The sequence below is a fragment of the Hyperolius riggenbachi genome, chromosome 1 (genome assembly GCF_040937935.1).
Source record: "Hyperolius riggenbachi isolate aHypRig1 chromosome 1, aHypRig1.pri, whole genome shotgun sequence".
NCBI classification, from domain to species: domain Eukaryota; kingdom Metazoa; phylum Chordata; class Amphibia; order Anura; family Hyperoliidae; genus Hyperolius; species Hyperolius riggenbachi.
In genome coordinates this window covers 141,265,124-141,291,417 of record NC_090646.1, presented here as the reverse complement: position 1 = coordinate 141,291,417, position 26,294 = coordinate 141,265,124, and the positions used below count along the sequence as shown (strand labels likewise).

The window sequence follows — 26,294 nt, the reverse complement described above, 5'->3', positions numbered from 1 at the left end:
GCACTTTCTGTCAATTCTGATTAGCCCAATTTGCCATGGACTGATGACAGTGAAATGCCTCTCAAACTCTCACTGCTGACTGGTAACTGCTGACTGCTGCCTGGCAACTGCTTGCTGAGCACACAGCTCAACTGCCCATGGAAAAGAGGACTAAAGCCTAGTACACACTAGCAATTTTGATAGGCCAATCATTGGTCAATTTTACCACCTCCATGTAGTATGACCATTTACCTATATAATCTGCATGGAATTGAAAATCTGTTTGGCCCTCATACTACATGGAGGTGGTAAAATTGACCAATCATTGGCCAATCAAAATTGCTAGTGTGTACTAGCCTTAAGGCCCCTTTCACATGGGCTGTAGTTGAGCAGTGCGTTAACTGCTAGTTAAACACTAAGGGCCCTTTTCCACTAGAGCGATTGTGATTGCTGAATCGCAAAATCGCAAATCGCTAGTGATTTTTAAATCGCTAGAGTTGTTACTTTATCATAGAAATCACGAGAAGTATTTTCCACTACAGTGATTCGATTTGGAAATCGCTAATCGCAAATCGCAATCGCTTGCTGGAGCGATTTTTACAATGATAATGCAATGCAAATGAAAATCGCAAATCGCAATCGCATAACCGAATTAATGAAAAATCGCAATCGCAATCACTGGCGTTTGTGATTTGTGATTGCGATTGCTAGTGGAAAAGGGCCCTTAGGCCTCTTTTCCACGAACTGTTGACAGGCAGTGAAATGCCTCTCAAACTCTCACAACTGCTTGCTGCTGCCTGGTAACTGCTCGCTGCTGCCTGGCAACTGCTTGCTGAGCACACAGCTCAACAGTTTGTGGGAAAGAGGCCTTATGGAAGCAGCTCAAGTGTTTTTGTGAGTTTGAAAGCGTTATTGGGCGTTTAATAGGCGTTCGCGTTTGGGTGTTAAACGCTGCGTTAACGTGTGTAATGCGTTCAGTAAATGTTTTTTGTGCAGTAGAAAGGTAGAAAGCTTTTTTTTTTTTTTTTTTTAAAGGCGAACACCTTCAATTTCAAGAACTTTTCTTTTTGATAACTGGAAAGGTTTACCGTATATACTCGCAAGCAAGCCGACCCGCATGTAAGCCGGGGGTAGGAAATGCTGGCCGCGTGATCCCCCCCCCCCCCCCGTGTGTCCCAGTATAGCTAGTATAGTGCCCAGTATAGCTAGTAAAGTGCCCAGTATGGGTAGGTAGTCACCCAGTATAGCTAGTATATTGCCCAGTTTAGCTAGTATATTGCCCAGTATGGCTAGCATAGTGCCCCAGTATGGCTAGCATAGTGCCCCAGTATGGCTAGCATAGTGCCCCAGTATGGCTAGCATAGTGCCCCAGTATGGCTAGCATAGTGCCCCAGTATGGCTAGCATAGTGCCCCAGTATGGCTAGCATTGTGCCCAGTATAGTCCCAGTATGGGTAGGTGGGTGGGTAGGTTGTTGGTGCCCCTCCCCGCTCCCCCCGTGGCCGCCGCTGCTATTACCTTAGGCGGCGCCGCTTCCTCTATCCCCGTCCTGCTCCGGTAACTAATTCACAGCAGCGCGCCCCTCGGCGGCTGCTGCTGAGATGACGGAGGAAACCATAGAGAGCGACTTCCTGTAGCGGCGATGCCGTTACTATGGGAACCGCTCTCTATGGTTTCCTCCGTCATCACAGCAGCCGCCGAGGGGCGCGCTGCTGTGAGTCAGTTACCGGAGCATGACGGGGATAGAGGAAGCGGCGCCGCCTAAGGTAATGGCGGCGGCCGCGGGGGGAGCGGGGAGGGGTACTACCACGCCCACTCACCTACCCATGCTGGCCTGGCACATCACTCGCAAGCAAGCCGACCCCCCCCCCCCCCAACTTTTGGGCCACTTTTGGGGGGTGAAAAATTCAGCTTGCTTGCGAGTATATACGGTATATGATCTAGGAAGTAAAATAGCAAAAATGGTGTTGAACTTGGAACTTCACCTACAAAAAGAGGTGTAAACTAACAGAACAGTGAAGATTACTTCCTGTTACACCTCAAGGCATTATGGGCCACTTCCAGTCCTCCAAGACACTCCCCAAATGCTTGACAAACGATTGCAATTGCATCACCTCCAGGCAATCGTTTGTAGGCGAGCCCATACGCGACATGCGGCGGTTTACAAACGTACGATGACCGCACAGCTCATCGAACGCCTCCAAACGCTTACAGTTCAAAAGAAAATAATGCTACCATTCGTTCCTATTATAAGGACGGCAGATAGACGTTTACACCGCTTACAAACGCCTGGAATAAACGTTCGTGTGAAAGGGGCCTAACAGTCCTAGAGTTTGATATGGAGAGGGGGGGGCTGGTAGATGGGTAGGTCCCAGGGATAAGAGCTACACTAAAAATACAACCTTTCAACAGAAGTGTAATGGGCGCCTCCATTCGCCAATTGTTAGCACCACACCTTGCAACTTTTAAAACAAGTTAGGAGTGACATGTACAGTATGTCCTCACAAGATCATTTTACCTTGGATTGAATGAGCCCCTGGCAGACAGGGCCCGAGGCTGTGTGGGTCACTGCGGGTGATAGTTTAAGAGACACTGAAGCGAAAAAAATATATGATATAATGAATTGGTTGTGTACTATAAATAATTACTAGAAGATTAGCAGCAAAGAAAATATTCTGATATTTTTATTTTCAGGTATGTAGTGTTTTTTCTAACATTGCATCATTCTATTATATGTGCAGATTACACAACACTCAGCATTCAAAATGATTCTTTCAGAGCAGTCTGTGAACCAATGACCTCTCCTCTGGCAGAGAAAAAGAAAATTGTTCAGAGGCCTAGTGCACACCAGAGCGGTTCTGCTGCGGTTTGCGATCCGCTTGCGAGTGCAGATCCGCTAGGGTAATGTATTTCAATGGGCTGGTGCACACCAGAGCGGGAGGCGTTTTGAAGAAACGCATACTCCCGGGCTGCTGCAGATTTTGGATTGCAGATGCGTTTCTGCCTCAATGTTAAGTATAGGAGAAAACGCAAACCGCTCTGAAAAACGGCACTTCAGAGCGGTTTGCCAGGCGTTTGTTACAGTAGCTGTTCAGTAACAGCTTTACTGTAACAATACATGAAATCTACTACACCCAAAACGCTTCACAAAGCCGCAAAATGCTAGCTGAAACGCTACAGAAAAAGAAGAAAAGGCGTTTCAAAATCTGCTAGCATTTTGTGGATCTGCTAGCGTTTTTTGGTGTGCACCAGGCCTAACAGTTGAGATAATAAAAGTCAGAAAACAGCCCTCTCCACGACTTTGAAAGTCGTAGAGCTTAATGGCTTTTTTGTATAGAGATAACAACTGGAGTTTCTGAACTCTTCTTGTACTGGAAACAATTAGACTGATGTATTTGATCTTAATGTTTTATTTCTTAGCTGTACTACACATACAAATCATAATATCATAATTTTTTTTCGCTTCAGTGTCTCTTTAAAGGGATTTGGATCTTGAGAAGCCCCATCACAATTTTGCAGAGGGGCCCATTGATTTCTGGTTACACCCCTAAATGGAGGCCACCGTATTTATTTCCATTTAAACAATACCAGTTGTCTTGAGCGCAGTCAACCTTAGTTGTACAACTGAACCAAGAGGGATATGGAGGATGCCATATTTATTTCCTTTTAGCCAATACTAGTTGCCTGGCTACCCTGTTGATCCTCAGCTTCTATTACTTATAGCCATAGACCCTGAACAAGCATGCAGCAGATCAGGTGTTTCTGACATTGTCAGATCTGACAAGATTAGCTGCATGCTTGTTTCTGGAGTGATTCAGACACTACTGCAGCCAAATAGACCAGCAGGACTGACAGGCCACTGGTATTGTTTAAAAGAAAATAACCGTGGCAGCCTCCATATACCTCTGACTTCAGCTGTCCTTTAGATCATTACTTGCATCTCCTGCAGATGGCACTGTATAGAGTGCTTGCCATGTCATGTGACAGCAGAGCAGATGCGTGTAATCAGTCTATCCTCTGGTGCTGAGGAGGTGTCTGCCGGGATGTCATTTCTATGTATAAGGTGTGGGAAGTCCAGCTTCCTGTGCTGACGTAATACATACCCAGCCGAATGATGCAAAGGCCTGAAATCATTAGTGTTCTTCAGCTTATTACACCTGTGTGCAACATGGCTTCAGACAGACAATTCTAGCGGGAATTCATAGATCTGAATACACTGCAAATGATTTACTCTTTCATAGCTCAACTTAAAATCCACAAGTCACCGCGTATACCTTGATATTTCTTATCCTCTAGAATTTTATAAGCATTTAAACTTGTTTAATAGCCTCTTCACAGTTTGTCACCTTGTTTGGCCAAGTAGACTATTTGGCCTTCAGTTCCATAGTAATTGTTTTGTTGCTTTCCAACTACAGAAGACACACGTCTTGTTACAATGGGGGATCAGGAAACAATGACTGAAGTGCCTGCTGCCCTGAAGCGACTGGCTAAGTACATGGTGCGTGGCTTCTATGGCCTGGAGTACTCCCTGACCCTAGATGTGCTCATCAGATACCCCTGCGTCAAAGAGGACGACATTGGCCTGCTGCTGAAGTTTGAGAGGAAGCAGCTACGAACCATCCTCCAAACACTGAAAGCAGATAAGTTTGTTAAGAGTCGCATTCGTCTCCAGACTGGACCCAATGGGAAGAGCACCAAACACAACTACTATTACATCAATTACAAGGTGCTTGTAGATGTCATCAAATACAAACTGGATCACATTCGTCGTAAGATTGAATCGGATGAGAGGGAATCCACCAACCGAGCTTCTTTCAAGTGTCCTGGGTGCCTTAGCACCTACTCTGATCTGGAGGTAAACCAGCTATTTGACCCAGTTACAGGTAGGATGCTCTGTCTACCTTGTAGTGTTTTTAGTAAAATATAAAACGTATGTTGCTTTTACCTCTTGCCCTGCTGGGAACAGAGTGACCACAGGCAGAACTGGAACTTTTGCACACGGCTAAAGGTGCGTACACACATGCGACTATAGTCGTTTGAAACGATTGTTCCCTGATCATTTCAAACGACGATCGTTTAAAAAAAAAACTCCAGCTATCATTAAAGAGAACCCGAGATGTGTTTTAAAGAATGTTATCTGCATACAGAGGCTGGATCTGCCTATACAGCCCAGCCTCTGTTGCTATCCCAAACCCCACTAAGGTCTAGAGTTGGGCCGAACCTCCGATTTTAGGTTCGCGAACCTGGTTCGCGAACTTCCGCGGAAGGTTCGGTTCGCGTTAAAGTTCGCGAACCGCAATAGACTTCAATGGGGATGCGAACTTTGAAAAAAAAAAATAATTATGCTGGCCACAAAAGTGATGGAAAAGATGTTTCAAGGGGTCTAACACCTGGAGGGGGGCATGGCGGAGTGGGATACATGCCAAAAGTCCCGGGGAAAAATCTGGATTTGACGCAAAGCAGCGTTTTAAGGGCAGAAATCACATTGAATGCTAAATGACAGGCCTAAAGTGCTTTCAAACATCTTGCATGTGTATACATCAATCAGGTAGTGTAATTCAGGTACTGCTTCACACTGACACACCAAACTCACCGTGTAACGCACCGCAAACAGCTGTTTGTGTAGTGACGGCCGTGCTGGACTGGTGCGCACCATGGCGAGAGTGCAGGTTTTGGTGGCTTTACAGCCCATATGGTCGCCTGGCTGATGTAGCTGAATGACAGAACAGTGACTGTCCAGCTGATCAAATTTGGTCTGACCACAATGAGGCAACGACCTTATTATCGTGGGTGTGCCCCCCGAGACACTCATTTAGGCGCCGGTCATTGCTTCATTGTGATACGCAAGCCCCTTCACCACGGCAAGGTAATGATCACGAAGGGGAATGGGCGCATGTACATGCCTTTTCTTTTGTTGTTGCAGCTGCCCGCAGTGCAGCCAGAAAAATTAGGCAGTCATGTACACGCACCAGAAAAATTATTACAGCAAAATCCGCCTGGAGTCCCGAAAAATTCAGCAATCCGCCTGGAGTCCCGGACCCTGTTGGTGGTGGCGGAGAAGGTAGTCAAGCGGCCTGCAGGCAGACATGCTGTGTGGAGGGACTGGGAGCGACTTAGTCTTCTTGGGGCAGGCCAGGCAGCCAGTCACACGGCGTGCAGGCAGAGATGCTGTGTGTGCGGGGACTGACTTAGTCTTGGGGCGGGCAGCAGCCCTCCGGGATCCATGCCTCATTCATTTTGATAAAGGTGAGGTACTTAACACTTTTGTGACTTAGGCGACTTCTCTTCTCTGTGACAATGCCTCCAGCTGCGCTGAAGGTCCTTTCTGACAGGACGCTTGCGGCAGGGCAGGAGAGAAGTTGGATGGCAAATTGGGACAGCTCTGGCCACAGGTCAAGCCTGCGCACCCAGTAGTTCAAGGGTTCCTCATCGCTGTTCACAGCAGTGTCTACATCCACACTTAAGGCCAGGTAGTCGGCTACCTGCCGTTCCAGGCGTTGGTGGAGGGTGGATCCGGAAGGGCTACGGCGAGGCGTTGGACTAAAGAACGTCCGCATGTCCGACATCACCATGAGATCGCTGGAGCGTCCTGTCTTTGACTGCGTGGACACGGGAGGAGGATTAGTGGCAGTGGTACCTTGCTGGCGTTGTGCCGTCACATCACCCTTAAAGGCATTGTAAAGCATAGTTGACAGCTGGTTCTGCATGTGCTGCATCCTTTCCACCTTCCGGTGAGTTGGTAACAGGTCCGCCACTTTGTGCCTGTACCGAGGGTCTAGTAGTGTGGCCACCCAGTACAGGTCATTCCCCTTGAGGTTTTTTATACGGGGGTCCCTCAACAGGCAGGACAGCATAAAAGACGACATCTGCACAAAGTCGGATCCAGTACCCTCCATCTCCTCTTGCTCTTCCTCAGTGACGTCAGGTAAGTCAACCTCCTCCCCCCAGCCGCGAACAATACCACGGGAAGGTTGAGCAGCACAAGCCCCTTGCGATGCCTGCTGAGGTTGTTCTCCTGCCGCTGTCCCCTCCTCCTCCTCCTCCTCCTCCTCCTCCCTAAAAAACACCTTGCTCATCATCCTCTGAGTCTGACTCGTCTTCTGCACACGACTTCTCTTCTTCCTCCTCCTCCCCCCTCTGTGCTGCCGCAGGTGTTGAGGAAACAGCTGGGTCTGATGAAAATTGGTCCCATGCCTGTTCCTGCCGTAACGGTTCCTGGTCACGCTCATTCACAGCTTCATCCGCCACTCTACGCACAGCACGCTCCAAGAAGTAAGCGTAGGGAATTAAGTCGCTGATGGTGCCCTCACTGCGGCTCACCAGGTTGGTCACCTCCTCAAACGGCCGCATGAGCCTGCATGCATTTTTCATCAGTGTCCAGTTGTCGGGCCACAACATCCCCATCTTCCCAGACTGTTTCATTCTACTGTAGTTGTAGAGGTAGTGGGTCACGGCTTTCTTCTGTTCTAGCAGGCGGGAGAACATGAGCAGGGTCGAGTTCCAGCGAGTCGGGCTATCGCAAATGAGGCGTCTCACCGGCATGTTGTTTTTGCGCTGAATTTCCGCAAAGCGTGCCATGGCTGTGTAAGACCGCCTCAAATGCCCACAGAACTTCCTGGCCTGCTTCAGGACATTCGCTAAGCCAGGGTACTTTGCCACAAATCTTTGAACCACTAGATTCATGACATGTGCCATGCAGGGTATGTGTGTCAGCTTCCCCATATGCAAAGCGGCAAGCAGATTGCTGCCATTGTCGCACACCACGTTGCCTATCTCCAGGTGGTGCGGGGTCAGCCACTCATCCACCTGTTTCTTAAGAGCAGCCAGGAGAGCTGCTCCAGTGTGACTCTCCGCTTTGAGACAAGACATGTCTAAGATGGCGTGACACCGTCTTACCTGGCATGCAGCATAGGCCCTGCGGAGCTGGGGCTGTGTAGCTGGAGAGGAGAACTGCCACTCAGCCAAGGAGGAGGAGGACAGCGAAGAGCATGTAGCAGGAGGAGAGGAGGTGGCAGGAGGCCTGCCTGCAAGCCGTGGAGGTGTCACAATTTGGTCCGCTGCGCCCTGCTTGCCATCGTTCACCACCAGGTTCACCCAATGGGCTGTGTAGGTAATGTAGCGGCCCTGCCCGTGCTTGGCAGACCAGGCATCCGTGGTCAGGTGTACCCTTGACCCAACGCTCTTCGCAAGAGATGACACCACTTGCCTCTCAACTTCACGGTGCAGTTGGGGTATGGCCTTTCTCGAAAAATAAGTGCGGCCTGGCATCTTCCACTGCGGTGTTCCGATGGCCACAAATTTACGGAAGGCCTCAGAGTCCACCAGCCGGTATGGTAACAGCTGCCGAGCTAACAGTTCCGCCACGCCAGCTGTCAGACGCCGGGCAAGGGGGTGACTGGCCGAAATTGGCTTCTTCCGCTCAAACATTTCCTTCACGGACACCTGACTGCTGCTGTGGGCAGAGGAGCAGGAACCGCTCAAGGGCAGAGGCGGAGTGGAGGAGGGTGCCTGTGAAGGTGGAAGGGAGAAAGCGGCAGAAGCAGATAATGCACCTGATGGAGGAGGAAGAGGAGAAGGAGGGTGGCTTTGCTTTTGTGTGCTGCTGCTGCTTTTGCTCAGGTGGCCATCCCATTGCTGTTTGTGCCTTTTCTCCAGGTGCCTTCGTAAGGCACTTGTCCCTACGTGAGTGTTGGCCTTTCCACGGCTCAATTTTTGTTGGCAGAGCGAACAGATGGCTTTGGTCTGATCTGAGGCACACACATTAAAAAATTTCCACACCGCTGAGCCACCCTGGGATGTGGGCACTATGGGGACCTCAGCAGCTGATGCTGAAGGGCAAGTTGGCTGGCTGTACATAGGTGGCGATACATGGTGCCGGACACTGCCACCAGCTGTTTCTGACGAAGAGCTGCCCCAGCTTCTTTCAGCAACTTCTCTCCTCCTACTACTCTCTGACTCCCCCTCTGAACTGTCCCCCTCTTCATCTCCTCTATTGCGAACATACAGAGGATCCCTATTACCGTCATCATCGTAGTCATCCTGCCCAGCTTCGCTTGCCTCAGACAAATCCAAACTTTGCCTCAGACAAACCTTCATCCTCCTGACACGTTACATCCATAGTGTTGCCGCGTAACTCAGATATATGAGCTGGTGAAAATTCATCTGGCTGTAACAACAATGGCTGTGCATCAGTGATTTCACCACTAAATAATTATTGCGAAGTGTCAAATGCAGCGGAAGTGGTGCTAGTAGTAGCGCTGGTGGCTGAGCAAGATGAGGTGTTCTGTGTCGCTAAATACTCAACCACGTCCTAACAATCTTGGGAGGCGATGGGACGTGCCTTCTTCCGAGCACTGTACTGTGGGCCAGGTCCACACGAAATTACATTTACACGACCTCGCGCAGACCTGCCGGGTGGCCTTCCTCTGGCTCTGGCACTACCTCTACCTGTTTTGTCCATATCGGGTATGCACGGAGTGGTATATCACACTGCGTGCACTCACGTAGGTAGGTGGGTTCACTTAACTGCACAGGTATGCGCACTGATGTGGTGGGTTCACTGAACAGAACAGGTATACAGTGGCGGGTTCACAGAACAGGTATGCAGCGGCAGGTTCACTGAACACAACAGGTATGCAGTGGCGGGTTCACTGAACAGGTATACAGTGGCGGGTTCACTGAACAGAACAGGTATGCAGTGGCGGGTTCACTAAACAGAACAGGTATACAGTGGCGGGTTCACTAAACAGAACAGGTATACAGTGGCGGGTTCACAGAACAGGTATGCAGTGGCAGGTTCACTGAACACAACAGGTATGCAGTGGCGGGTTCACTGAACAGGTATGCAGTGGCGGGTTCACTGAACAGGTATGCAGTGGTGGGTTCACTGAACAGGTATGCAGTGGTGGGTTCACAGAACAGGTATGCAGTGGTGGGTTCACAGCACAGGTATGCAGTGGTGGGTTCAATGAACAGGTATACAGTGGCGGGTCCACTGAACAGAACAGGTATGCAGTGGCAGGTTCACTGAACAGGTATGCAGTGGTGGGTCCACTGAACAGAACAGGTATGCAGTGGCGGGTTCACTAAACAGAACAGGTATGCAGTGGCGGGTTCACTAAACAGAACAGGTATACAGTGGCAGGTTCACTAAACAGAACAGGTATACAGTGGCGGGTTCACTGAACAGGTATACAGTGACGGGTTCACTAAACAGAACAGGTATACAGTGGCGGGTTCACAGAACAGGTATGCAGTGGTGGGTTCACAGCACAGGTATGCAGTGGTGGGTTCAATGAACAGGTATACAGTGGCGGGTCCACTGAACAGAACAGGTATGCAGTGGCAGGTTCACTGAACAGGTATGCAGTGGTGGGTTCACAGCACAGGTATGCAGTGGTGGGTTCAATGAACAGGTATACAGTGGCGGGTCCACTGAACAGAACAGGTATGCAGTGGCAGGTTCACTGAACAGGTATGCAGTGGTGGGTTCACAGCACCGGTATGCAGTGGTGGGTTCAATGAACAGGTATACAGTGGCGGGTCCACTGAACAGAACAGGTATGCAGTGGCAGGTTCACTGAACAGGTATGCAGTGGCGGGTCCACTGAACAGAACAGGTATGCAGTGGCGGGTCCACTGAACAGAACAGGTATGCAGTGGCGGGTCCACTGAACAGAACAGGTATACAGTGGCGGGTTCACTAAACAGAACAGGTATACAGTGGCGGGTTCACAGAACAGGTATGCAGTGGCAGGTTCACTGAACACAACAGGTATGCAGTGACGGGTTCACTGAACAGGTATACAGTGGCGGGTTCACAGAACAGGTATGCAGTGGTGGGTTCACAGCACAGGTATGCAGTGGTGGGTTCAATGAACAGGTATACAGTGGCGGGTCCACTGAACAGAACAGGTATGCAGTGGCAGGTTCACAGCACAGGTATGCAGTGGTGGGTTCACAGCACAGGTATGCAGTGGTGGGTTCACAGCACAGGTATGCAGTGGTGGGTTCACAGAACAGGTATGCAGTGGTGGGTTCACAGCACAGGTATGCAGTGGTGGGTTCAATGAACAGGTATACAGTGGCGGGTCCACTGAACAGAACAGGTATGCAGTGGCGGGTTCACTGCACAGGTATGCAGTGGTGGGTTCACTGCACAGGTATGCAGTGGTGGGTTCACTGCACAGGTATGCAGTGGTGGGTTCACTGCACAGGTATGCAGTGGTGGGTTCACTGCACAGGTATGCAGTGGTGGGTTCACTGCACAGGTATGCAGTGGTGGGTTCACTGCACAGGTATGCAGTGGTGGGTTCACTGCACAGGTATGCAGTGGTGGGTTCACAGCACAGGTATGCAGTGGTGGGTTCACAGCACAGGTATGCAGTGGTGGGTTCACAGCACAGGTATGCAGTGGTGGGTTCACAGCACAGGTATGCAGCCAGACAGGAACAAGTTAAGCCTAACTAATCTTTCCCTGAGAGACAGTCTGCAGCAGCTCGCCCTACTCTCACTAACGCAGGCAGCACACGAGTGACCGTAATGGCCGCCGCTGCCTGCCTTATATAAGGGGGGGGGGGGGGGGCTCCAGGGGCTAGTGTAGCCTAATTGGCTACACTGGGCCTGCTGACTGTGATGTAGAGGGTCAAAGTTGACCCTCCATGTGCATTATGGGGCGAACCGAACTTCCGCAAAGATTCGCCTGCGGGACGCGAACGCGAACCACTGAAGTTCGCATGGAACCGTTCGCAGGCGAACCGTTCGGCCCAACTCTACTAAGGTCCCCCTGCACTCTGCAATCCCTCATAAATCACAGCCATGCTGTGAGGCTGTGTTTACATCTGTAGTGTCAGTCTCAGCTGCTCCCCCGCCTCCTGCATAGCTCCGGTCCCTGCCCCCGTCCCTTCCCTCCAATTAGCAGGGAGGGAAGGGATGCAGGCGGGGACTGGAGTTCTGCAGGAGGCGGGGAGAGCAGCAGACTGACACTATAGAGATAAACACAGCCAGCTCTGACAATCTGTTTGTCAGCAGCGTGGCTGTGATTTATGAGGGATTGCAGAGTGCAGGGGGACCTTAGGGGGGTTTGGAATAGCAACAGAGGCTGGGCTGTATAGGCAGATCCAGCCTCTGTATGCAGATCATATTCTTCAAACCCACCTCGGGTTTTCTTTAAGTCAAACGATGGAAGAGCTAGATCGTTAAAAACGAAAATCTGTCTTGGCAGATTTTTTTAAACGACGATCGTTTGCAAAACTAGTACATCGTTAGAAAAGGTCGTTCGTACTAGTCTTGACATGCGCATTTCGTTATATCTCCATAGAACTTTTAAGTTCAATGCGCAAGCGCAACACGTGGTTTTCATTATTTAACGTTCGCTCTATGAATGTGTCCTGTAACACGTTAATTGCTCCATGATTTTACTTTAATTGTAATTCTAATGGACACTAAAACAGGACAGAGTTGGTTTTTTTTATGCGTTTTCAACACTATTATCTAAATGCTCTACTTACATATCTACAGTATGAGATCTCGTACTGTAATATATGTAACATTAGTTTTATAGTGTAACGTACGTTTTGAACCGTTCGTTACGTGCGGGTGAAACTTCCTATGATGTCACTTCCAGGAACAGTATCTGACATCTTCACTGTACAGAAGATATAATAATGGCTAGGCATGAGCCCGTCGCAGAAAACGCGCATTTTTCTGTATTCTACTGTGACGTTGTTCTGGATCGTTCGTTAACAAACGATCAGATCGTTACACACTTTTAAAAACTACTTTTCCTTAAGTCGTTCTTTCATCAATTAAAAGATCGTTTGTCATTCACAACGAACGATCGTTGTCGTATGTGTGTACGTAGCTTATAGAAATTCACGAAATATTGAACCAAGATAGCTTCTGAATCAGTTAAACTGATAGGTATTGGTCATTAGTAGTAGAGGATGGTCCATGAGATGGAAATAATTCCAAATGAATGCACATTTTTATGCTAATTTATTGCAAATTTATGCACAAGAAAACAGACCAATCCAATGCTGCAACAGCTTCATTCTATTGGTCTGTTTTCAAGCTCCATATGTTTAAATAAAATTAGCATAAAAATTTGTATTCACTCAAGGTAGGAACACACTAGACAGAATCGTATATGCATTTTCCACTACGTGCTATGGAAACGGCATATGCGATTCGGCCTACTGTGTTCCTACCCTCTGAATTACTAGCATCTCATTCACCATATCTAATTTGTAAAGATTAGTCAATGATATGCAAATTCTGGTTAGTATGCAAATCTAGCGCAACTTGAAATGATCTTACATAGTTACTTGGGTTGAAAAAAAGACATACGTCCATGGAGTTCAACCAGAGAACAAAGTACAACACCAGCCCGCTCCCTCACATATCCCTGTTGATCCAGAGGAAGGCGAAAAACACTTACAAGGCATGGTCCGATTAGCCCCAAAAGGGAAAAAAATCCTTCCCAACTCCAGATGGCAATCAGATAAAATCCCTGGATCAACATCATTGGGCAATACCTAGTAATTGTAGTCATGGATGTCTTTCAACGCAAGGAAAGCATCTTGATCTTGTAGAGAGAAAACCCATAGACAGGAGCAGAATAAGGGCTTGTTCACATATAAAATTGCTGATGCCAGCGATTTTTCGAATTCCCCCCCCCCCACACACACACATTAACCCCCACCGACGCTTACTTGCGCCCTTCGATTTTGTATAAAGCGCTTCTGTAAGCACTTTTGCAGAGTGATTCAGTTTTTTCACTTCCTGACAACTCTTTCACCCGGAAATGAATTAACACAATGTATTTATTCACGAAAGCGCTGGGGAAATCACTATACAAAGCGCTTTTTCAAGTACTTTGCAAATTCCCTATACCTTCCATTGAGCAATAACGCTCAGAAAATGGTACAGGCAGCGCTTTGCTGAGCGGATCGGAAACGAACCGCTCAGATGTGAACACTCTCATAGGGAATCATTGCACAAGGCTTTCAGGGCGATTTTTGAAAATCGCTGGCGCTTAAAAAATAGCAAAAACGCCCTTCGGTGTGAACGAGCCTTAACAGACTGTAAAAATAGAGGTATGTCTGGTGAAGTACTATTGACACACAAATATAACAATATATAGTAATAAAAACAGTTATAGTAACGTTCTCTCTGAAAGGCAGGATTCTTTGCAGGGCATATTCAGAGCAAGTGGTTAGAAAAACTATTTTTAAGGCTCTTTCACACTGACGTTGCATTTGATGCGACGTTAAGGTCGCATAACGTGCCCCTAACGCAACGCACGTTAGCTTTGAAGGTGGACGTTACATTGCACTGCGTTATGCATCTCTTGATGTGTACGTGATGCGTACTTTTTGACGCATACGGATCGAATGAAAACTGCGCATGCGGCACATAAAAAAAAAATTACTGAGCATGTGCAAACAGTCTAAGCCAGCCAAATTTGAGTATAACGCACAGCATGCTGCACTTTCATTTAACGTGCAGTGTTATACTCCAACGCAACGTGGGCACTGTGAACAGCACATTGATTTTACATTACTGTGAGTTGGGCTGCGTTACAGGCTGTACTAACGTGCGGCTGTAACGTCGCACTGTGAAAGCAGCCTAATTGTCTATTTTATAACCAAAATAGTACATAAAAATGAATTTAAAAAAAACCCCACAAAAAATCGGAATGAGATTGGGTATATTAAAATAATTGGAATGAGGGTAGGAACACACTAGGCATAATCGCATATGCGTTTTCCACTATGTGCTATGGAATATGCATATGCGATTTTGCCTAGTATGTTCCTACCCTGAGGGCTCATTCACACCTGCAAACGCAAGTGTTTTTGTGGGCGCTGTTCGACACCCCCCCACTGGCGCTCCACTGCACACTGCATTTTTGTGAAAAATGATTTGTTAGCACTTTTCCCGAGCAGTTGATGCAGAAAATAATAAATGTATTCTTTGAAACGCAAACTCAATCGCTGCACAAATTGATTTTGTGAGCGTTTTGCATTTTCCCCATACCTTCCATTGTAGCAAAATTGCCTCAAAAATGGTACAGGCAATGCGCTGATATGAACCTTCTCATAGAGATTCATTGCACACGCGTTTTGCGGGGCGATTTTAAAAATCGCTTGCACTTGAAAAAGGACAGAAAACACCCCTGGTGTGACCGAGCCCTAAAAGTTTGAAATATTACCTGAATAAAATGTCTGAGCAGTCTATGGAATTATCCTTCTATGCTGCTAATGCTCCAAAGTACAAAGGAGTTGAGCCTGGTCCAATCGGTAAGCAGATTTATCCAGTGATGGATCTGCATTGATGGACACTTAGGAATCTGCAGCACGGACTTTTAACCCTCTCTTTGCTGGGTGGAGGTTGTAATGAGAGATGGGCAAACCCTGCCACCTGATCCAGTTCCGCCCCCTCATTAGATTAGAAAGAGATATGAAATGTCTGTAAATATATCTCTGTGGCAATCCAGCCGGCAGTGTCAATGCAAATGAGTATGGATAATTTATGGTTTTATAACAGAGCATCCCCATACGTCTGTGGTAGAATGTGCTAGAATGTCCACCTTTGACATCTATTTGCTACTCTCTTTGAAGCTACCTGAGGGCTCAAACCCACTAGCAGCCTTTTTTAAGCGCTAGTGATTTGAGAAAGCTCTTGCTAATGTAATACTATGGTTGTGATCCCACTTGAGCGATGAGATTTTATGAAAATCTCTATCGCTCAAGTGGGATCTCACCCATAGCATTACATTAGCAAGAGCTTTTCAAAGCACAAAGCGCTCAGAATGAAAAGCACTCCTAGTGGGTTCCAGGCCTGAAGCCTTGTTCACATTGCGTTCCATTCACTTGTCCATCTGCGTTGTTTTTTTGTTTTGTTTTTTTTTGTTCTTTTTAGGTGTCGTGTCTTTTTTTTTTTTTTCCCGATTCCTGGCGCTTGGGTGGGCGATTCGTTTATGCGCTTAGCGGTTTTCTAAGCCCTTTTTCCGAGCGGTTTTGTAATTCACTCCCTGACGCAAGATAGGAATTGGACTCTGACCCAGACAAGAATAAATACAATGTATTTATTCTTAAAACCGCTAATGCAATCGCCTTAATGCGCGTTTTTGTGCGCATTTGCCCATTTTCCTATACCTTCCATTGAGGCGGAATTGCCCCGAAAATGGAACACGCACCGCTCTACTAGCCGCACCGCGCACGACCCACACTAATATGAACCTTCTCATAGACATTCATTGGCCACGCAGTCGGGGGGCATTTTGAAAAACTGCAGGCGGCCAAAAGAAAGCAGTGTGAACAAGCCCTGAGGGAGATTTCTGGCTTTGGTCTGGATTCTAGCTTATCAGAAAGCCTGTGATGAAAGTATCAGAGTATCATTGGTAAACTCTACAATTCCTGTAAAGAGCTCTGAATTGTCATTCCTGACAGAAACACAAAACCTAAAACTTCCGGGGAATTCCGGAGCATACCTTTGTGCGCATGCTTGTGTGTCTTATGCCTGCTACACAACATGCAGGGCCGGTTTAAGCAACAATGGGGCCCCAGGGCAAAATAAACCTGCCCCCCCCCCTCCCAACAGATATCCCAGAACAAAAATCGGCATTAAGGGACCTTTTTTGCAGCTGGTATAGTCAGGGTATGAAGCCCCAATCGGTCAGAGCTCCACATTCTGGCTATCCCAGCCTGCATGGGGGACAAGGGGTTAAAAAGTTTCAGGAGGGGGGACCCCACATAATTTTATTAAAAAAAAAAAAAAAAAAAAATGTCCCACTCTCTAAATATAAAAAAAAAAAAAATTGGGAAAATAGGAAAAAAAGCCAGGGCTCTTCATACAGCCATATTGCGGCTGTATAGCGATCCCTGGCCAAAGCGCTGCGTATAGACCCCCTGGAAACCCCGTCAGGAAATGTATTGCTCTTTCTTTTGATGCATGTAAAATTACACTACCGTTAGGTTTGCTACCAAAAAAGACATTTACCGCATTTAAAAGTATACTTTTTTCCTTCAAAACTTTAAAATCGATTTTCTCAAACACTATAAGGTCTTTTTGAAAAAAGAAATGTTTTCCTCTTGTAGCCTGGGCAATTGCCTCCTTTGCCTCGATGGTAGCGCCGGCCCTGACAACATGCAATTTCTTGTCAAACAGATAAATTGATTATTTCCGACAGGTCCGATCTGATTTACGAACAATTTTACAATCCTATACAAAATCGATCAGAATACCGATCCAAAATCGAATCGGACCTGTCGGAAATAATCTATTCGAACCATCTATCTGACAGGAAAAGACATGGTATGTACCAGGCATACAAGAGGCACTGTAGTGACATATAGTAGTACATTGTTTGTCATACCCACTTTTATATTGATTATCCTGATTTCAGCATCGAAATATTGCTGTGTATTAAGGCTCATACACACATCAGACCATAGTCTTTGGAAAATGAAAGATCACAGACCAATTTTACCCCATTCCATGTAGTATGAGAGCCATACCTACACAGTCTATTCTATGGAGCTGAACTCCCCATCAGACAGAAATCTTTGCAAGATGCTGCACACAAAGATGCTGTAGAGATTCAAAAGATCAGTATCTGCAAAAGATCTGTTCCTGCAAAAGATCTGTTCCTGCAAAATGCATTCATAGTCTATGATATCTGCAGATCATCATACACACCTTGCTTAACAAACATTCATCTGCAGATCAGATCCACCAGGATGGATTTTCAGATCTGCAGATGATTGTCTGATCTGCAGATGAATGTCAGTTAAGCAAGGTGTGTACGATGATCTGCAGATCTCATAGACTATGAATGCATTTTGCAGGAATGGATTTTTGGCAGGAACAGATCTTTTGCAGATACTGATCTTTTGTGTCTGTACAGCATCTGTGTGTGCAGCATCTTGCAAGGATGTTTATCTGATGGGGGAGTTCAGCTCCATAGAATAGACTGTGTAGAGTACGGCTCTCATACTACATGGAAGGGTGGTAAAATTGGTCTGTGATCTTTCATTTTCAAAAGACTATGGTCTGATGTGTGTATGTGGCCTTAGTATGCAGCCCTTCACTCCCAGTGATTTCATAGCCTAAGCTGTTCGGCCATGCGTAATTGTCCTCCCAGAGCATTCTAGACCAAAAAATGTTTTCTACTGACTTCGGAACTCTGAGTATACACACATTCTTCTGTGATGCTCCTGACAGCACTAAAGATGTGACCACCCATGATAAATTTCAGAATGTAAATTGGGGTGACAAAAGATTTTACAGTAAGCAAACACAGATAATTTATAAGTAGAATTATTCCTCTGATTGCAAGCACAGTTGGTCAGAGGAATTAATTGGATACCAACAGGGAGATTACTCGGTGTTTTGTTTTGCCTCTGTTTGCTGTTGTAGGTCATGTCATGCTATATGTGTGTTTTTAAAATGTTTTTAATTTTTTGTACCAGTGATTGTTTACATTAAGAATTGAATTTGATTATTTATCAGAGCGGTGCAGCCTTTTCTAACTCTTGCTTCTGTATTGTGAAATGTACATGGTTTCTATTCCCTGTGCCTTTCACACACCGTGCAGAACCACTTCCTGTGCTTGTCTGAAAAGAAACGGGCAGTAGCGGTATGTTCAGGAACTCCCAAGTGGTGGAGCGCAAGGACAGACTAATAACTGCGCTGCTCTGTCAGCCATTCAGCGGTGTCTTGTAGGATAAACAAACTTGGAAGTGATAAAAATCATTCTCCTTTTTCTCAGAGCATTGTGTTTTGTGGCATTCTACAGCTTCCTTAGCTTACAGTGAGTTTATTGAAAATAAGAGCGTTTGGCTGACAGTGATGCAGATGTGTTTGTGCGCAATTGCATGACAGTTTGTGCAATGCTTCATCAAGCCAACCTGCCTCACAACTGTACCCATTTCTGTGTTTTTTTTTTGTTTTTTTTTTTTCCTTGTCCAGTTTTCTCAATACACGGTCCTTTGCTGCGCTTCACACACTCCTCACTTGGCACCAAATACCATCTTATCCAAAAATTTTAAGTCGGTGAAGTTCTCTCTATCTGACTACCTTCGTCAAACAACCACGTACCCCCGACAGTAGCGCTCTTGGCAGAGGAGGCAAAGTCCTTTTTTTCATAATCTCAAGCAGATAGCGACCTCTGGAGTGAAATATTTTCCATCCTGGCAGATTTTGCAATTTCTTGTTCAGCACATGAGTGATGTCCATAACTGTTTGGGTGGGGGGGGGGAGTTAAGGTTAGGTGTCGGCAGGGGGGTGGTTAGGGTTAGGCATCAGCAGGGGTCATAGTTGGGGTTAGGTATTGGCGGGGGGTGGTGGTTAGGATTAGGCATTGGTGGGGGGTGATTAGGGTTATTCATTGGTAGAGATGATGGCATGATAGCATGAACTATAAATAACTGGTTACTGGTTGTAAGATCTGATAAGTTTGCATCTACTGCGCCTGCGTGAGAGCCCCTCTGGGTCGCACTGATGTAATCTGGAGTGTACTGCGCAGGCGCAGTAGTTCTGCCCTGCGCAGAACACTCCAGACTACGTCAGCGTGACTGAGAGTGGCTGTTGGCAGTAGATGCGCATCAGCATCTGCACCGGAGGGGAGCCCCGGACCAGTGGCTGGGAGCAGAGCTGCAGCGAAAGACCTATCGGCAGCTAGGGGCTGGAGGAAATCCCGGGTAAGTAAAACTTTTTTTATTTTTTTATCAGCTCGTATGTGTCCTTTAAAGACTGGGGTTGAGGAGGGTTGGACTTCAGCCTAATTTTGGGGGGTGATCCCATTCCCTCACCGTAATTTTCATGCACTCATTTACTGTGGGTGTTATCCCGATGTTTTCACAATCTACACTATATTTGCATTCTTTATGTGCTTGAGGTGTTTCGAGGTCACTATTTGCTTGAAATTGTGAGGAAAGGGAAAGTAACTTTTCTATCTCTGCTGAGACCACTACTGTAGGGAGATGTTACATTGACCAGTTTTCTCTTGCCTGCCCATGGCAGGTTTGGACAGTGGAACTACTCACTTTCCAGTAAAACTGCAACAGCGTTCCAAGGTTTAGACTGAGATTTTATTTGTGTGTGTTCATTTGCAGAACTCTTTCGCTGCACCTACTGCAATCAGGAAGTGGAAGAGGATTTTTCATCACTACCTAAAAGAGATGCCAGAACACTACTTGCCAAATTCAATGAGCAGATAGAGCCAATTTTTATGCTTCTTCGGGAAACAGAAGACATTGTTCTTCCAAGTGAACTGCTGGAGCCTCAGCCAACAGAAATTCCAGAGCTTGCAGGCAGGTAAGTGTACAAAACAAATGAGAACCTCAACTCAAGGGGAAAAAAGGTTCTTTAGCCTTTGAAAGCATGTCCATTGTTGGAAGCTTTTGAGTTTTGTTTTTTTTGTTTGTTTTTTACTGCCAGCCCCTGGCAGGTTCCTAAAAGATCTGAGGCACCAACAAACAGTTAGGAAAAGTAACCCTAAAGGTAATAATGCAATGTTTTCTCCCCCAAAAAACACATAAGGCAGCATTTCCCCCACAAAAAAACCCACACAACAATGCAGCATTTCCCACATGAGGTAGTGGTCTCACATGCAAACAATAAATCTGTAGAAACTGCGTGATGCTATAATATCAATAAGACCAAAATCTGAGGAATGTCATGAAGATGAAGGCGGTTCTGAAAGCAAAAAAAAGGGGTCCAACTCAATACTAGCAAGACGTAACCTATAAAACAAACACTACGCCACATATAAAATGCAGAAACCATTACCCCTGATGCCAAATGCAGAACCCATTACCCCAAATGTGAAATGCAGAAACCATTACCACACGTGAAATGCACAAATGTTTACCCCAAATATCAAATGCAGAAACTGTTACCAAATGTGAAATGTAGAAACTGTTACGCCATATTCTGGAGATGCAGAAACTGTTATTGCAGATGTGAAGTGCAGAAACTGTAAGGGCATGTTTCCACTACACGCAGATTGGATGCAGAAAAACTGACTCCAACGAATGCCTATGGGCCTGTTTCCACTAAATGCATTTTTTTCTGATGCAGATTTTCCTATAGGCATTGATTGCAGTTTTTCTGCATCCAATCTGCATGTAGTGGAAATAGGCCCTTACCATGGAAGTGAAATGCAGAAAACATTACGCCACATATATGAAATACAGAAACCTTTACCACAGATTTGAAATGCAGACATTACCACATATGTGAAATGCAGAAAACTGTACCTCTGACACATGTGAAATGTACAGATTACTCCACATATATGAAATACACCTAATGTTATCTCCGATATAAATGCACCTCCCCCAGTTTGCAGTGTGTGGGTGGGCAATGGATCTCTCTCTGATCAGAATCCATTAGAGAAGGATCTATCTAATGGTCTATCTGGTAGCAGATTGACTAATGTATGGCCGCCTTAACTGTTTTCTTTAACCCTAGAGGATGGCTTCTGGGGCCAATATGTATCTATAGTGTATTGCACTGTACTATGTGCAGCATTCACCAACCTCCTTTATATCAGGATCATTGACAGTGAATGCCAAAAAATGTGGGCAAATATGCACAAAAATGTACATTTTGAGTGTCGGTTTTAACAAAGGCGTGTTTACTCCAGCTATGAACAATCTGCTGCCTGTGCTGTTATGGATCTAGAGGGACACCAAGGGAAGTGGGCTAACAAAAGCTCCTCTGAGGGTAATATGTATGTCCAGAATGTCACCATTAATGTGCGTGAGCCAGAGGTGAAGAAGACGAAGGATAAGAAAGGAAAGGAACAGCCCGTCTGGATGAAAGAGAGTACAGTATATGAGCCCCAGCCATGCCTGAGTGACACATTCAGTGAGTATCGGAGTGAAACAATGAGGTGTTTTCTGATGGTGATGGGGAAGTATCACTGGGAATAATATAAGCGCAAAGAGAATGTAAGGTGAATATTCTGTGCTCATCACGCACATTTACAATGTATTATGGAAAGTGGCTACGTAGCTGACTGAGCACAAGGTGGACAGGTAAATGTACTGATGTATAAAAGCACTGGAGGATTTATCAAGTTCAGCTGTGCACACCTGGCTGTTAGGATGGAGGCTGCAGAATATTTATTTTTTCTTTTTATGGAAATTTATATTTTTGGCTTTAACTTACATTTTTTAGCTTGTACTATAGTTGACATGCTTGTAACAATAAAGGGGGTAAAATAAGTGGTGTAGGTATATTGCATTTTTAATCAGGACCCCATTTGAAGTAACTTGTAAACGTCCCATTATAATAGAAACACATCACGGTTGCTACGCAATTATTGTCCATTGCAAGGCAACGTGCCAGTATGAATTTAGCCTTAAAGGGACACTGTAGGGGTCGGGGAAAAATGAGTTGAACGTACCTGGGGCTTCTAATGGTCCCCCGCAGACATCTTGTGACTGCGCAGCCACTCACCGATGCTTCGGCCCCGCCTCTGGTTCACTTATGGAATTTCAGACTTTAAAGTCTGAAAACCACTGCGCCTGCGTTGCCGTGTCCTCGCTCCCGCTGATGTCACCAGGGGCATACTGCACAGGCCCAGTATGGTCTGTGCCTGCGCAGTATGCTCCTGGTGACATCAGTGGGATTGAGGACATGGCAACGCAGGCGCAGTGGTTTTCAGACTTTAAAGTCTGAAATTCCGGTTGGAGGCGGGGCCGAAGCATCGGTAAGTGGCTGCGCGGGCACAGGATGTCTGCGGGGGCCCGTTAGAAGCCCCAGGTAAGTTCAACTCATACCCCCCCCCCCCTACAGTGTCCCTTTAATGCACTCATACTTTCAGTGACATTTTTTTATGGTTAGAGTTCCAGTATATGAAGAGCTACAGATCTCTGATTCCCATTTCTTCAACAGCACCTGAAGAGCCAGAAGTCACTGATGAAAATGCCAACAAGAAGGAGAATGGTGCAGACAATGAGGTGATCAGAACTCTCTTGATCCATGAAATGAAGTCTGGTTCTGGCCCCACCCAAACCCAGATTTCCAAAAGTGATTCAGAAAGTGACACCAGCGAATCAGATGAAGAGAAAAAACGCACAAAGCCCCCTGTAATTAACCCCAGTAGCAACGCTGAGGAGGAAGCTGAAGCTGAAGATCCTGTGGTCATGGTCAGTGGGCAACCCCACATCTACAGCGAGGTCAGTCAGAACCCCATGCTTGTGTCCTTCATGACAGACGAGGAGAGAGAAGCCTACATCAAAATAGGGCAGCAGATGTTTCAGTCTGTGTTTGAGTGATGTTTCATATCTGTATGTTATAAGCGGAACTGAAAACAGTCTAAATTGTGTATCACAAAACAAGGGAAGACACTTTTTTTTTTTTTTTTTTACATTGAGATTTAATTTGCACATGTAGTTTGTCTCACTGATTTGCTGTGCATATGCATTTACGTGTGTTTGAGAATTAAATTGTTTGGGTTGATATTTCACAAATAAAAAGAAAAAACAATCTTGCTGCATATTTATTCTCAGTTTTGTTATGAAACCTCAATAGAAAAGTTTGCAGATCTCGCTTTTTTATTTTTTTTATTTTTTACAGTATTTCTTTATAAATGATTTGATCAATGTTTGCCCACTGTAAATTATTTATTCACCCTCGATTTACATTCTTAAAGTAAATCTGAAGCCTATTTTCAAATAAAAAACAGATACTTGCCTAAGGAGAGGGAAGGCTCTGGGTCCTGATAAGCCTCCCTGTTCTACTCCCGGTATCTGCGTCCCCCCGCAGGCTCCAGTTTGAATCTCCTGCTGCGGGAGACTTTGGCAGTCATCGGAAGCGCTACGGCTTCTGAAGACCGGCGGCTCTGTACTGTGTGCCAGAGGGCGCTTGCACGTGTGCAGAACAGAGCAGCACGTCTTCGGAAGCCCGAGTGCTTCTGTAGGCTGCCGGAGTCTCCCCAATCCGGAAAAGAGCAGCCACAACCAAATTGGCCGTGGACTGCTAACGGGGGAGCCTGCAGGGGAAGGAGGAGAACGGGAAGGCTCATTAGGACCTAGAGCCTTCCCTCTCCTTCTGGTGTCTTTTTTTTTTTTTTAATAGACTTCAGACTCTCTTTAATTTTATCATAGGTGGCAACATTTTTACTGCTGGCAAGGCGCATTACTCTGTGTTGTCCCAACACAGAGACCTGGTCTCCCATAGTGCTCAGGACACAGAACACTGTGACATAACCTTGGCTACAACATCACTGGGAGGGCGCGGTTACATATCAGTATACAGCAATATACACATATAAAAAGTGATGAGTCCATTTGGGTCGGGTTTCTTTTCAAGGTGTCTTTCAGATCTGTGATTAGCATGCGGGCCCATACTGAGTGCATGAGCTTTGTCTCGGGTATATTGAATTAACCACTTGAGGACCACAGGCTTACACCCCCCCCCCCTAGTGACCAGGCTATTTTTTTACCAATCCAAATGGCGTTAGGCGGTTGGGAGGGGGTTAAGTGTGGCTCTAGGAGCAGAAATGAGTATGCTTCTGAATGACTATTTTGTTTCTAAAACATTCTTGCATGTAAGTTACAGCTTGGATTTTAAGTGAAGGAATAATTTGTCTGCCAATATATACAGTATATGCAATCATCCTAAAGTATGTCAGTTGTATTGGTAACTGCAGTGTATATGCTTTAATGCGAACATTCACAAGTGCCCCCCCCCCGCATTTCCTGTAAGTACTATGTAATGGGTTAGCCACTACATTAAAAGAGCTCAGATTGGAGGACAACTTAACCACTTAAGGACCGGGCTGTGTTTGGCTGATCTGTGCCGCGTGGGCTCTCCAGCCTGCAGCACAGATCGTGGTTTAGGCAGGGCGATCGGACTCGAACACCCCCCCCCCCCCCTCTTTTTTCCCCACTGGGGGGATCTGATCGCCACCACTCTGTGTGGCCAAGCGGGGGGGGGGGCTCCTCAAAGCCCCCCTCCGCAGCGATTTTTTCCTCCCTCCTTACCTATTTTGCTGGCTGTGGGCAGCACAGGACGGAGATCCGTCCTGTACAGCCTCTAATAGGCCTTAGTCTATCAGACGGCAGCAATCCCCGGCCAATCTGAGGCCGGGGATCGCCGATCTCCTTTATGGCGCTGCTACGCAGCAGCGTCGTATGGATGTAAACACAGGGGATTTCTTCCCCGCGTGTTTACATTTAGCCTGCGAGCCGCGATCGGAGGCTCGCAGGCTGTTCAGAGACACCCTCCGTGAACTGACATGGAACGGTTCCATGGAAACCCCACTTTGACCTGCCGACGCCTATCGGCGTTAGGCGGTCGTTAAGTGAGTTATATGGAGGCAGCCATATTTCTTATTAAGCAATACCAGTTGCCTGGCTATCCTACTGATCCTCTTCCTCTAATACTTTTAGCCATAGCCCCTGAACAAGCATGTAGCAGATCAGATGTTTGTCATTGTCAGGTGTGTGATTCAGACACTGCTGCAGCCAAATAGATCAGCAGGCCTGCAAGGCAACTGGTATTGTTTAAAAAATTGTATCAGTCTCCATATCCTTCTCACTTTAATTGCACTTTAAATTTAATTTACTGCGTCAGCAAATCAGTTACTGTCCAGACGTGAAGCCAATACAACGTAATGGCAATGCATCCATTGCAGCACAGAATGCACTACTTATTGCATGCATTTTCAGCGCACAGAAGAACCATTGCCATTACTCTGAGAAAAGCACATGCTCTGCCTAGCAACAGATGTTCTGGCACAATGCATTCGCCGTAATGGCATCTGTTGAATTGAGTTCTTCAAGGTGATGTGTTAAAACTAAGAAAAATGGGCAGGTGTAAATACCTGAGTCATTGACAAGGACCCAGTTGTGATCAAAGAAGGTGGTTTCCGCTTGAAGCACCTGAGCTAGGTGCTGCTATAGCAGTAATGTTATAGCCTGCGGACCATGCTGTGGTAATTTGGGGTTACAGCGATCGCCGGACCAGAGCAAGTAAAAAGTGTACTTGTACCTTGACTGTAGGCTTTTCTTAAAGGATACATGAACTGACGTGACATAAGCTAGACATGTGTATGTACAGTGCCTAGCACACAAATAACTTCGCTGTGTTCAGGCCCATACACACGGCGGATTTTTGCGAACGACGGGTCGTTTGAATGTCCCGTCGTGCAGTCGTCCACTCGCCAAATCGGGCGTGTGTACAGGCTGTCGTTCGGGTGATAAGCCTGCTTTTGAGCGATCGCTCAAAAATCCATGTGTATGGGCCTTTCCTTTTTTCTCTCTCTGCCTGAAAGCGCCACTTGAGGACCGTGGG

The 26,294-nt window shown here is 46.4% G+C and overlaps 1 protein-coding gene across 2 annotated transcripts; it reads left to right on the top strand.

The window, feature by feature from the left end:
* LOC137546348 (general transcription factor IIE subunit 1-like) lies at positions 1 to 23,367 on the top strand. Of its 2 annotated transcripts, none has more exons than XM_068268687.1 (5): positions 1 to 82; positions 4,394 to 4,861; positions 20,099 to 20,300; positions 21,634 to 21,857; positions 22,890 to 23,367. In XM_068268687.1, exons 1-5 carry the CDS (start codon positions 55 to 57, stop codon positions 23,270 to 23,272), a joined length of 1,305 nt encoding a protein of 434 aa, XP_068124788.1. In that variant the 5' UTR covers positions 1 to 54; the 3' UTR covers positions 23,273 to 23,367. The 2 variants fall into 2 exon arrangements, with proteins under 2 accessions (XP_068124788.1, XP_068124796.1); XM_068268695.1 differs by lacking the exon at positions 1 to 82 and adding an exon at positions 814 to 873.
* Positions 23,368 to 26,294: the final 2,927 nt, after the last annotated feature.